The following is a 13433-nucleotide window of genomic DNA, read 5'->3' as shown; positions in this document are numbered from 1 at the left end:
CTGGAAGTTGATCACCATCCTACCTTTGAGGACCTGGGCCTGAGACACCAAGAGGAACACCCTGTGACCCAGGGTGCCTAGAGTAGCCCTCACTGAAAATGCCAAGGGCAGGGCAGGCTCCAAAAAGAAGTGCAGATTCTCCAAAAACTAGGGGTTTGTGACCAACAAGTCACAAACTGTGCTCCTGATCCCGCCACTAGTTATCAAGAAGCTGAAAAAAGGAATCACACAGCCCGCTTTATGTTTTTCTGAACCCCAAAGGGCCAGCCACATTACCAGGTCAATATTAATTTGGATCTTACTCAAAATACCATGCTGCTAGCCAATCCTTTAGTATCTAAAAATAAAGATTTATTAGAAAAGAATGAGAAGAGAGTTGTTAGATGGTAAAGCAATTAGATATATAACTAAGGCTTCAGAGTCCATATATCAGGTTCTTAGCAGTTGGTGAGTTTGCTGGCTTGGAGAGTCCCTCTGAAACGCATCCAAAGCTTGGAGGACTCATTCAGTCCTTTGTTCAGCTTCCAGAGAAGTTACTCCAGCGTAAAGAAGCAGGACTGAAGACAAAATGGAGAAGCAGCAGCAACCTTTTGCCATGTGGTTTGTACTTTTTGTCCTAAACACAAACTTACCGAACATGGGCATGGAAAAGCAGAGTCCCCTGTCCACGGGCAAGTCCCTAGGTGTCCTGCTGACTCATAGGTGCATACCAGCCTTCTCTCAATGGGTTCATTGTACAGCTGATTGCCTTTGCTCGGACATCAGGCAGGCTAGAAAGTGCTGATGCCAATCTGGCTGGGGGGTGTCACATAGATACACAGCACAGGTTTGAGATACAGATATGCCACACATATTTATAGCGCGCCATACAATGTTACTAATGTATAAACAAGATTATCATACTTGGCAAATCATAACTTTTCCACTGAGACCTTATATGGCATATTTTGTAATAGTGGTATCAACAGCATTGTCAAGGGTCACCCATAATCCACACAGCATCGCACACCCCTCTTGCATTCAGCTGCCACTGCATCCACAACGACGGCTAGGGGCTTTTAGCTCCACAGCACCTGAGGATCATCCTTTAACAAGTTTTGGGTATTTGGGCATACACAATACCCCAGCCACACGAATCCAACCGTAGAGAAATCAGAGCCAAACCACTTCAAAGAATAAAATGGGTGAAGCACTGGTCCCCTCCTGCACTCCCCTGCAGAGCAACAGCCTATGAAAGGAAATGAAAATAGTTATCCCAACCTCCAGCAGCAAAAGACACAAGGAAAGGATTTCTCTGTGCACCTAATCAATGCTTTGAGCAGCTTTCCCTTTTCCAGGTTGTAATGACAGTAATAGCACCAAAAAACCATCTTGGTGAGCACAGGGTTGCCACCTGCCTAATCGCACAAACTCAAACACCCTTGCCCTGCCTTGCCCCTCCCTTGAGGCCCCACACCTTCTCTGAGGCCCCACCCCCGCTCACTTCAGCCCCACTCCCTCCGTCACTTGTTCTCCCTCATCCTCACTCGCTTTCACCGGGCGACGGTGCAGGATGGGGTGCGGGCTCTGGGCTGGGGCCGAGGGGTTCAGAGTGTGGGAGGGGGCTCCGGGCTGAGCTTGGGGCAGGGGGTTAGGGTGCAGGAGGAGGTTTGGGGTGTGGGTTCCGAGAGGGAGCTTGGGTGCAGGAGGGGGCTCAGGGCTGGGGCAAGGAGTTGGGGTGTAGGAGGCAGTTTGGGGTGCGGGCTCTAGGACACAGTTTGGGTGTGGGAGGGGGTTTTGGGATGCAAGCTCCGGCTGGGCAGCACTTACCTCAGATGGCTCCCAGAAGTGACCGCATGTCCAGCAAAGGCTCTTAGGCTCACGGGCAGCTCTGCACACTGCCCCTGCCTGCAAGCACTGCCCCCGCAGCTCCCATTGGCCATGGTTCCCCATTCCCAGCCAATGAGAGCTGTGGAGTCAGTGCTCGGGGCGGGGGCAGTGCACGGAGACCTCTGCCCGCACCTCCTCCTAGGGAGCTGCTGCCAGACATGTTGCCACTTCTGGGAGCAGCGCGGAGCCAGGTCAGATAGGGAGCCTGCCTTAGCCCCACTGCGCTGCCGGACTTTTAGCGGCCTAAAATCTCCCGGATTGGCTTCAGTAGCCTCTGGGAGATTAAGCCAGCAGAGAACATTCTTCCTCTCTCCTGCAGCTTGGGGAAGTTCTCATGCGCCCACAGCCTGACACCGTAATGAACTGCTTTTGGGACTGAGCCCTGATACTCAAAACACCATTTTACAGAATTGCTTGTGCACTGACAGACCAGTACTCAGAGAAGATGATAGAAATAGGCACACACTTAGCCCCACCCTTCTGTGGCTCTCAAAGCACTCCACAAAGTGGGGTACAAGGAGAAGAAAGATGGCACAGCTGTTAGCTGGGACTCCAAATAGCTGGACCCAGTTCCTGGTTGTACCCCTGATTACCTGTGCAACCTTGGACAAGTGTCTCTCTGCCTCAGTTCCCATCTATAGAATGGGAATACTACTACCTCTCTCCATCTTGGCTAGTTAGGCAATATGTGCTTTGGGGGCAGGGACTCTCACACTGTTTGTTCAAGGAAGCCCTGATTTGAAGGGGTCCTTTAGGTTCTCCCACCACATAACTGAATTGTCTGCTCCATATTACTGGTGCAGCTGAAGGGAAGCTGACTAACATACATCTTTCTGATGCAAGAGGGAAGCCATTAGTTATAGCATATACTCATAAAGTCACTTGGTGTAGAGCAAAAGGCAGAGGAAAGAGAACTATAGCACCATCAGCACTTCCACTGAAGCGAGCAGAGCCTAGTGGAGTGAGGAAGACATACTTTCCTACCACACTTCTCTCCAAGCTGAACCCCCCTCCTCCCCCCCCGAATATTTCCATCCCTCTTCCACACCTTCAAACAAAGAGAGCAAATGACCGGGGAATTAAACATCAAATTTATTGCATAATATTGAACTATGTACACACACACACACATAGAAAATAAACATTTTCTATAGCTGTATTTTTGTCTTTAATGCTGTATTATAAAGAGGCTGACAAGCTACCAATGTAGTAATCAGCACATTTTAAAAAAACCCATGCCTACAACTGTTCGTTAGAGAGGTGCAAAGTTCAGTACTACATATCAAACATGGTATATAAATCTTGTATGTTCCATAAATATGTCCATTCTCCAACAGGGTTTAAAATTAGATTTACACCAATTCTTGGAAAATGAGAGATTGTTCACCACTTTAACTGATCATGTTGGGGGGGGGGTTTCAGGAGAGGGCTCACTAATCTTTTGGGAAATGGGTGGTTAATTCATCCTCTTACCCACCCAGAAGCATTAATGTACATTTCAAATGTGATCAACAAAACCTTTATAACAAAGATTGCCTTTAAGTCCCAGCATTTAATGGAGACACAAAGTGTCAAGTAGAAAGTAGAAATGTTGCACTAACCCCTGATTCCAAACATCTACAAGCCCGTGGGTTTGATCTACTGTCCTGTGGATTTGATTCTGATTTCTTGGAGCTGCCATCTCACATTTGATCAGGATCACTTGCCTGTGAGGAGGGAAACTAGGACTAGGTTAACCACACTGTAGACTTCTATACTGGTAGAGATTCAATTTGGGAAACCAATTTCCAAATTTTGTTCTTCCTCAGAACTAAAAAGACGTGACCTTGCCCCCAAGAGAACCCTCTAAAAAGGCTAAGCAGGGAAAGACACAATCGAAATTTGAGACCAAAAGAAAAAACACAAAATCCAGAGTCTGGTGCAAACAAACTGAGTGTGTACCTTAAGAAGGGGGGGTTGGAGACAAGTGTCACAATAGTGCCCCCACCGCAGTACCCAACTGTCCTGCAGAGAGGAGGGTAGTGGGCATGAGATGTAGCAATTCTTTGCAAGCAAGACCCAGCTTGCATTTGGGGGTTGGGTGCAGGGGGAGGGGAGGAGAGGGCAGTAGTAAAGCAGGGAGAGTTGGACAGTTCAAAAAAAATCCACCATTTCACCCACTGCCAGAAACACAAGGAGCAGCAAAGATCAAAATATTGAGGATGACGGAAAGAAAAAATGGAGATGGTGGAAAGAAAACTGCAAGCAACTGCTGGCAATAAAAACAATTAACCAAAAAAAAGTCGAACTGATTTTGTTTGATGGGTTCGAGACTTCAGTGCACACGTTCTCCCTGCTGAAAATCCCAGAAAGAGTGGACAGTATCATGCTAGGCCTCCGTGTCCTTTGATTCTAATATTTTTAAAAAACATTCTGATCCATTACTTCACAAAAATAAAACCTGCTCCATTTGTTGTCTCCGTTTCTGTCGCTTGCCGATCAGGCCAAGCTAAAGCCCTCATAGTGATCGATGGCTTGTGTAAGCCGCACGCTCAGGGTCTCCTTGCTGCTGTACTTGGGCAGGTCGAGGAGGTTATAGCAGGTGTGAGCTACGGGCAGGTACTGGTCCCCGCTCGACGTGGACTGGATGATGATGCGTAAACTTGACATGCCATAGATAGGGATGCGGTCACTGCCGGTCAGGAACACTGAGAGACCAGAAACAAAACACATAACTTTAAGAAGGCAACCTCACACGAATGAAGGCACCAAAACTGGACGGCAAATCCTGTCACCAACTAAAACCCGCACATCAAATTTTTCCACATCGACGTCTGTGAGTCCCACAACATTCAGCCCCAGGGTCTGTGTCCTCAAACGACCTCCCTGGCTTCATCCGCACCCTGAATGACCTCTGCATGACCCCAACTGCCTGTAAATACATTCTGAGTGACCCCCAGCTGACCCCACCTGCTTTCAAATTTTTCCACATTGACCTCTCTGTGACACTCAATAATTCAGCCCGAGAGTCTGTGTCCTCAGATAACCTCCCTGGCTCCATCCTCAACCACTCTGACCTCTGTATGACCCCAATTGCCTGTAAATTCATCCGCAGTGACTGCAGAAGACCCAAACTGACTTGATTTTTTACATTGACCTCCTTGTGACCCTCAATAATTCAGGAATGGGGTCTGTGTCCTCGGATGACCTCCCTGGCTTGATCCTCACCCTCTCTGAATTCTGCATGACCCCAATTGCCTGTAAATTCATCCTCAGTGACCTCAGGTGACCCCCAACTGCTTTCAAATTTTTCCACATTGACATCTCTGTGACCCTCAATAATTCAGCCCTAGGGGCTGTGTCCTTGAATGATCTCCCTGGCTTGACCTTCACCCTCTCTGAACTCTGCATGACCCCAATTACCTGTAAATTCATCCGCAGTGACCCCAGCTGACCCCAACTGCTCTCAAATTTTTCCACATTGACCTCTCTGTGACCCCCCCAATGCATATAGTCCTAGTGTCTTTGTCCTTGGATGCCCTCCCTGGCTTGATCCTCACCCTCTCTGAACTCTGCATGACCCCAATTGCCTGGAAGTTCATTCTCAGTGACCCCAGCTGACCCCAACTGATTTGAAATTTTTCTACATTGACTTCCCTGTGACCCTGAATAATTCAGCAATATGGTCTGTGTCCTCAGATGACCTCCCTGGCTTCATCCTCACCCTCTCTGAACTCTGCATGACCCCAATTGCCTGTAAATTCATTCTCAGTGACCCCAGCTGACCCCCAACTGCTTTCAAATTTGAAAGGTGTGAATGACTGCGGGTCTGAAGGCACTGAGGTCACATGGGGCAAGGAGAGCAATGCTAGAGCTAGTGGGGGTTATATAGTCAGTGCAGAAAAACGTGGCGGCAATAGGGGGTCACAGCGGGGGTCACTCATGGTGAGTTTAGCGATAATGGAGTCACACAGAGATAGGGTGGAGGAAATGGGGGTCATGGAGGGTCAATGAGGAAACATTGAGAGGCATTCTGTGTTATAGACTGTCTGACACTGTAGGAAAGAAAGGAGACCATGTTCACATTAATGTATCATCACTGCTGCCAAATTGTGATAAATCTCGTACAAAGTATGCTGTGTTCGGTATCATTGGAAAAGTTTTCATCTACTAAGTATGGCTATCCTATTTAGCGGGACATACATCGTTGTATATGAAGTTATGAAACTTTGCTGTGTGCTTGTATCTCAAACCTGTTGTTTCTGGGTAAGACAGATTTACACCTGGGCTAGCCAGCCTGCTTGATGGCCCCTTACAGGCAAATCAGTTCTTCCAGGGTTCCCTTCTGAGGTCTCTTCAGGAGCATGCAGCCAACGAACGCCTCATGACTCAGCAAGGACATGTGACCCAGGCCTCCAGGTTTGTGTATGTACCTTTCCATGCACCTGGACTAAGAGGCATACATTGCAGACCGTGACATCATTCTTTGTTTTCATTCCTGCTTCATATCTCTGGGTTACAATTTCTAACAAAGGGAAGCTTTGAATAAGGGACTGATGACCCCAAATCTTTCTGGGTGATCCAGAGAGACTTATTGCAAACTAGGAGGTTTAACAGCACTGGTATTATCCTAATCTACAAACTCGGAAATAACTATAATGTATATTTTAACTTCTTAATAACTCTTCCTTTAGTTTTTAGCTACCAGAGGATTGGCTACAAGTGTGGTCTTTGGGTAAGGCATGAGCTATATCTTGACCTGGGTGTGTGGCTGGTTCTTTGGAACTGGAAAAAACTAACATGTGCTGGTTTTGGTTTTAATAACCCTACATCACAAAAATCCAGTTGTCTGGGTGGCGAGATGGGCTGGATTGCCTCTAGAGGACTGTTTTGGCTCCTTTTTAACTCGTAGAAGTGACACAGGAGCTCACTTTTGTTACTCGTTTAGTGACCTCTAACAATAAACCACCAGTTTGGGGGGTGGGGTCTGACCTGGTTCCTAGTCTGTCCTGAATGTGGCATTCTCAGCTGTGATCTAAACCAGGCTGCTCTTGAAGTCGGTGTGTCACAGAGAGACAAGCTCTAGGTGGTGGGGGTCATGCAGGCATCAATGAGGAAAATTTTGGAGGTAGCTGTGATTATGGAGGGGGCCACTGAGTGTGAGGCTGGAGGCTGTGGGGTCAGAGCGTAAGGCAGACTGTACAGGGGGTCATGCTGGTGTCAAGGAGGAAAAATCTGGAGTCAGTTGGGGTCAGATGGTCACAAAGGATAAATTTACAGATAGTTTGGGTCTTGAGGGGGGTCAGTGACCCCTGCATAAACTCCAATACCTCTCGTCTTTCTCTCCTTGACCCTGTGTGACCTCACTGCTTTCATACCCACCCTCACGGACCCCTTTGTGACCACACCTACCAGTAAATTTGTCCTCTGTGACCCATCTCCTCCAAATTTTTCCTATTTGATCCTTGTATGACCCCCAGTATCTCCAAGCTTCCTCTCTGTGACCCTAAGTGACCCCCATCTTCCTCCAGCCTTATTCACTCTGACCCCACTGCCTCCAGACTCACCCTCAATGACCCCTCCATGATCCCAGCTGCCTCCAACTATTTCCTCATTGACCCCTGCATGACCTCTGCTACCTCCAACTTTACTCTCTGATCCCCCTGCTTCAGAGGGCTACTGACTTTGGGTGATACTGAACAGGCTGTTTAGGCCACGTGTCTTGAATTCTAGTCACACGCCTCAGAAGGAAACTACAGAAACCAAGCTGATGCCCTAAGTGCCTTCTGTTAAGGGACTGGAGAGCCCCCATACAGGCCACAACCTGAGAGGCCCCTGTGTCCCCCAGGGATAAGGCACCACTACTCTGTCCTGTTTTTAACGTTTATCTTTTCAGTAGGTATTTCATGTTTGCTAGCAGTAGTGAGAGCCATGGTTGAGGCATGTCTGGACATGCTGCTATGTGCTGTCACAGAGCGCATACATAGCCTAGAGCAGTGCTTCTCAACCCTTTTTGGCTCAGGAGCATATATGGGTGTGTTAAGAGTGTCTCTGGGTGGCATGTGGTGCAATAGGGACAGACTCTAGACCGAGAAACAGATTCATCTAACTGCAGCTAGCACGCCTTGCCAGACCACCCAGCAGAGAGTGAGAGTTTACTTACTTGCTGTAGTTGTACCTAGGATCATATATTTAGAACCTATTGTAGTTTTCAATAACTTTTTAAACCAGCTGGTCTCTCTCAAACGTGACGGGATTGCTTAGGGGGGAAGGGCAGTTCATAACACTTGGTGCCCCCATGAGGATTTTTACCAGTTTTGTAAAACTACAACACTTGGGGTCAGGGATTGCAACCATGCACTCCAGGTGGGGAATGCTATGTCAGTCTCTTGAGGACAGACAGTGGTGGGCTAAAGCCTCTACAAAAAGAGGGTGATGAAGAAAGAAGTACACAGTTATATCTCCTCCCATGGGGGACCTTAGTGGTCCTGAGATGCCTTCTTGGTGGACTCTCAACAAGCCCGTTGGGCTTCGCTCCACGAGCAATGGGGAAAGTTCATGACTACTAAGCCTAAAAGGATTATCAGAAAAAAGGCCCTAATTCTAGGATGCTGGAAGGCTGGCTCTGAAACCCATGAAAGGCTGAGACATTGTCTACACTACCACTTACTTTGTTACAACTTACATTGCTCAGGGGTGTGAATAATCCACCCCTCGAGCGACATAAGTTACACCAACCTAAGTGACAGTGTGGACAACGCTAGGTTGGCAGGAGAGCTTCTCTTGCCGACATAGCTATCGCCTCTCGCTGAGATGGAGTTATTATGCTGATGGGAAAGCTCTTTCCTGTTGGTGTAGAGCACCTTTGGACTCCCCGCTACCAGTGTAGACTAGCCCTGAGTCAGGTCCATGCAGCCTTGAAGGACTTACAAGTGCAATTGATGGGAGAACTGCATGCTCATCAGCTCCTTGAGAGCAATCTGCAGGCTTCTCAAGCCTCCATCTTGAGCTCTTTAGTGACACTGGAAATGGTCACTAATGAAAAGGAGGCATTGTCTGAGAAATGTCAACAACCTGGGCAGGAGAATTAGAGAAAGAATTGGAAGATGCTCAATCTGCCCTTTGAGCGCTAATGCAGGAGAATCAGGGGTGGAAAAGAGCAGCCTCTCATGGTCACTGCAATCGAGTCATTGCTAAATTACAAGCCGAGTCGCAAGTGAGGTGGGGTAAGATGGCCACCATTACAGATTCCCGTGCAACCGAGTTCTCAACCTCCTCCTTCTCAGAGGAGGAGGAGGAGGAGGGTGATTTATATACCCCACAATATGATTATGAGTGTGATTTATGGCATGATGACCCAGATCAGGGAGACTGTCGCCCAAATCCTATGGCCCAGTCACTAGAAGCCATTGTGTCAGATGGAGACCAACCAAGCGGAGCGATCAAAATGGCAGCCGCAAAGAAGTGGTAAATGAGACCACAACCACTGCACTTTCTCCCAAACAAATTCAAGCTGTTGCTCAGTCCATGGGACCTTGAACAGCAGAAACCATTTGGAGCTGGCTTTCAAATTGGGAAAGGGAAACGAAAGTAAATGGATGGACAAATCAAGATTTTTGTTTTGTGGTTGCAGCTTCGCTGTCACCTAATCTCAAATCAGCTATTCCCCCCGAGATTCTAGAAAAGCATGTAGATGAGGAACTGCAACTAAGAGAAACTCAAAAGAAACTAGTTGCCACACTCTTAGGGGAAAATATTTTGTACCCTAGTGCCATGAATATAAAATGAGACGCCCTCTGGCTTTTGGGAAGTCAATGATTTAATCCTCCTGGGTGCCAATCATGATAATTTGGTCAACAAACTAATGTTAACAGCAAGGTCCATCCTGGTCTTACAAATAGGACTGCTGTTGTGGTCAATTCAAATAATACTCATGGTGAAATCCATGCATATGGAGCATGGCAGGATAGCTCCACTAGGCAGGACTTAAAAATAAAAGGAAAAACAGGATCTGTTGCAACCATTCAATGAAAAAAGGAAGGAGAGGAAAGAGGTCACAGTCGAGAGATAAAAGGGGATAAAGGAAAAGGAAAAGATCAAAAGGGATCTTCTTATTCTGAGTTGAGGGACCATTAAAAAAAAATATGGAGAGGTAAAGGAAGGAATTCCATACTGGCAGCTAATACTGAGATTTTCTAAACAAGACCACATAACATCTGGAAAGCCTTTTGTTAAATCTGTGCCTGTAAACACAGTTAGAACCTTGGCTGGTGCCCAAGACTGGAGCCTAGTGCTCCCTTTCTACAATAGGACAGCCTGTCCCAGCAACCTAGGGAGGTTCCCTTATCCGGGGATCCCTGGGGGTGCCCCAGTGTTAAAATCATGATAGAGGATAGGCAATATAAAATATTAGTAGATACCGGGGCATCCAACAGTATCTTACCTGTAGAACCAAGTGCAGGTGGGATCCTTAAAACCCAGGAGAGACATGAATTGGCTGGACACACCAGTCAAACCCATTCAGTACCTTTTACAGGTGAAATTCCAGTAATAATATCCAGGGTGCAGACCGAAGCAAAATTTGGGAAACAAAATTTGGAAGATGATGTAGGGATTCTTGAGAGTGATGTTCTCCAGGAAACCCCTGCTATCACTGATTATGGGAAACAAATTTTACGAATTATAAAGGGAAAAGTCCTCAGTGGACCAGGGGATACTAGTTGTCACAACTAGCAAAAGCAATTCTCCTGTTTGGTTGGCCTGTAAACTGGATGGTTCCTGGAGACTACTAACTATCAAGCACTCAATCAACATACTCCTACAGTTTTCCCAGTGGTGGCATCCTATCAGGACCTATTAGAACAAGTAACTGATGGAAAGAAGTGGTTTTCGATCGAACTAACGACATCTGGTCTGTCCTTGTGGTCATAAAAACAAACAAACCAAACCAATACAAGTTTGCCTTCATAAATAAAAGTCAACAATTTACATGGACCTGACTTCCTCAGGAATTTAATAATTCTCCCACATTATCTTCTGCAGCCATGACCAAAGTTCTGGCTCCTCTTTTGGAAACTAATCAAGTATTGTTGCGTGTTGATGACATATTAGTTGCCACAGACACCGAGGAAGAACATAAAGAAGTACTAACTTGGTTGTTTAAATTACTGAGTGAGGCAAGATTAAAATTAAATGTGAAAAAGGCTCAGATCGCCAGGAATAAAGTATCCTTCCTGGGAAATTGAAATTGGCCCTGATGACAGACAGCCCCTTCAGGAGCGAGTCCAAACTATCTTAGACCTCCCTATACCAACATCTGAACATGAACTGAGAACCTTCCTGGGATTAGCAGGATTCAATAGGGAATGTATTCCAGGATTTGCTGAAATTGCTAAACCCCTGTATAAAATTCTTAAGAAGGGAGAAATTTGGGAATGGAAGTCTGAACACGGTCAAGCAGTACAGGTCTTAAAATAAAAAATTGTCCAAATAACTGCACTGGCATATCCTAACCCACAAACACTTTTATTCTTTTATTTTAGAATAGGAGCTTCATCGACTGCTCTTTCTGTTGTGTTAACGCAACATCAGTTGGGCAAGGATAACCTATTGCCTATGACAGGTTTCAGAGTAGCAGCCGTGTTAGTCTGTATCCGCAAAAAGAACAGGAGACCTTGTGGCACCTTAGAGACTAACTGCCTATGCTTCTCAGCTTTTTAGCCAAGTGGAGAAAAAAATTTCTGCATGCGTAAAACAAGTTCTAGTAGTGTGTTGGGCCATTCAGCATTTTGAGTCTTTTACAGGATTAAATACTGTTGTCCTTAGGGCTCCCCGCACCCCTGTAAAATATCTTTTCTCTGGGAAAATTAAAGATGGGTAGGTATCAAATTCTCAGCTGGCTTGCTGGACTTTCGCTTTAACGGATCGAGATTTGCAGGTAGAGGCTCTAACTGGACCATCTAAAACTGCTTTATTATTATTGGTAGGTGGGAATCCCCATGAGCGCCCACTTCCTCAGCTGACCATTCGAAAGAGGTACCTTTCTGAGACTCCTTTTCTGAACAAAAATCTATTCAGGTCTGGTTGTCCCACGTAGCTGGAAAAGCCTACACTGGTTTTGCACTTGTAGATCCTGTCAATCAGACACTGATTGCAAGGAAATGTAATACACATTTGGCTCAGGATGCTGACTTGGCTGCAGCGTGCTGTGTCTTGGAAAATGTTTCTTTAGAAAAAGATCTATCCGAGTCTTCCGATTCTCAATGGGTCTGACTGGCTCTAGTGGACTGGCTTCCAGAATGGAAAGAAAACGCTGTGTGTTGCTCAGATGGTAATCTGTAGCACATGCCGAATGATACCTGTATATAATTACCCTTTTGAAAAGAAGAATTAATTGGCAAAGTTAAAGCTCATCAAAAGAAAGGACCTGTGGCAGAATGGAATATTTGGGCTGACTATGAAGCTAAACCGGGAGCATTAAATGGACCCTGCGGGCAACCTCCAAAACAAAATGTTGTACCAAGGATTCAAACCAAAGAGCCAGAAAATACAGATAGTCCCGCTGCAAAGCAGGGCAAAGGTCTAACTCTGAAATGTCTCTTTAAAAAGGCTAGTGAGGGAGGAGTTTCTCTCTCGAATATTACCTGAAGGGGCGGGGGCTACTCATTGCAAAGCCCCAAGGCCAGTGGGTGTGGGTAGTGCCGAAACATTTAAGAAGTGAGATCAGTTATCTTGCACATGATCCAGGGGGTCATCAGGGCATTGCTTGTTCAGCTGAAAGTCTGTTGCAAACAGCTTGGTGGCCCTCTGTAAAATCTGATATTGACCAACCTCAAAAGTCACTGACAGTGTGTTGCGGTTAATGCAGATCAGGGGAGAGGCAAGATTCCCTTAAAAATCCCATGGTTCAAGTCGATTACACCACACGTAGAGGAAACAAATACCTCTTGGTAACAGTGGCTACTTTTTGTGATTGTAGCTTTCCCTGTAAAAACTAACACTGCTTTAAATACTGCTCAGTGTCTCACTGAACCTGTGGTGCCCAGGTGGGGAATTCCCATTGTTCTTGAATCTGACCAGGGATCCCATTTACTATGCAAGCTCTATGGACTCAAGCATTTCCCTTGCCATCCTCAGGCCAGTGGGAACGTGGAGCAGTCATACCACACAATTAAAGAGGCACTTAGGAAGATTGTGACTGAAAGTGGAAAGGAATTTGGGACATTCAATTACCACAAATTCTGATGTCTCTTTGAGCAGCTACTAGTGCCTCTACCAGATTTAGCCCATTTGAATTAATGACAGGTAGACTGATGCAGTTACCAGAGATCTGGTATGCTCCTGTTCCAACAGAGGGACAAGCAGTAGTGTCTGCTGATAGATTTCTAGAGCAACTGAAAACTAGACTTGCTGGAGTGAGCAAAAGAGCTGCTCAGCAGCAAGGAGAAAGCAGATGGAAACTGCAAAGAGGATTTCTCCATAACGAAGGAATAGAGCTTGACATAGGGAGTCAAGTAATGGTAAAACATCTAGGGAAAAGGGAATATGCCTTCTCTCCCTGTTGGGAGGGACGCTATATTATCACT

The 13433-nt window shown here is 46.3% G+C and overlaps 1 protein-coding gene across 7 annotated transcripts in view; it reads right to left on the bottom strand.

The window, feature by feature from the left end:
- Positions 1–2939: 2939 nt before the first annotated feature.
- LOC102936148 (probable E3 ubiquitin-protein ligase HERC3) overlaps positions 2940–13433 on the bottom strand; it is a 113888-nt gene continuing 103394 nt past the window's right edge. For all 7 annotated transcript variants that reach the window (XM_027828932.3, XM_007066645.4, XM_043545132.1 and 4 more), the window contains one exon: positions 2940–4556. In XM_027828932.3, the coding sequence (XP_027684733.3) occupies positions 4348–4556 (209 nt within the window). In that variant the 3' untranslated portion in view covers positions 2940–4347. The remainder of the gene's footprint in view (positions 4557–13433) is intronic.

Source organism: Chelonia mydas, chromosome 4 (assembly GCF_015237465.2).
Source record: "Chelonia mydas isolate rCheMyd1 chromosome 4, rCheMyd1.pri.v2, whole genome shotgun sequence".
In the NCBI taxonomy this organism is placed as follows: Eukaryota; Metazoa; Chordata; order Testudines; family Cheloniidae; genus Chelonia; species Chelonia mydas.
This window is presented reverse-complemented; position numbering and strand designations above follow the sequence as displayed.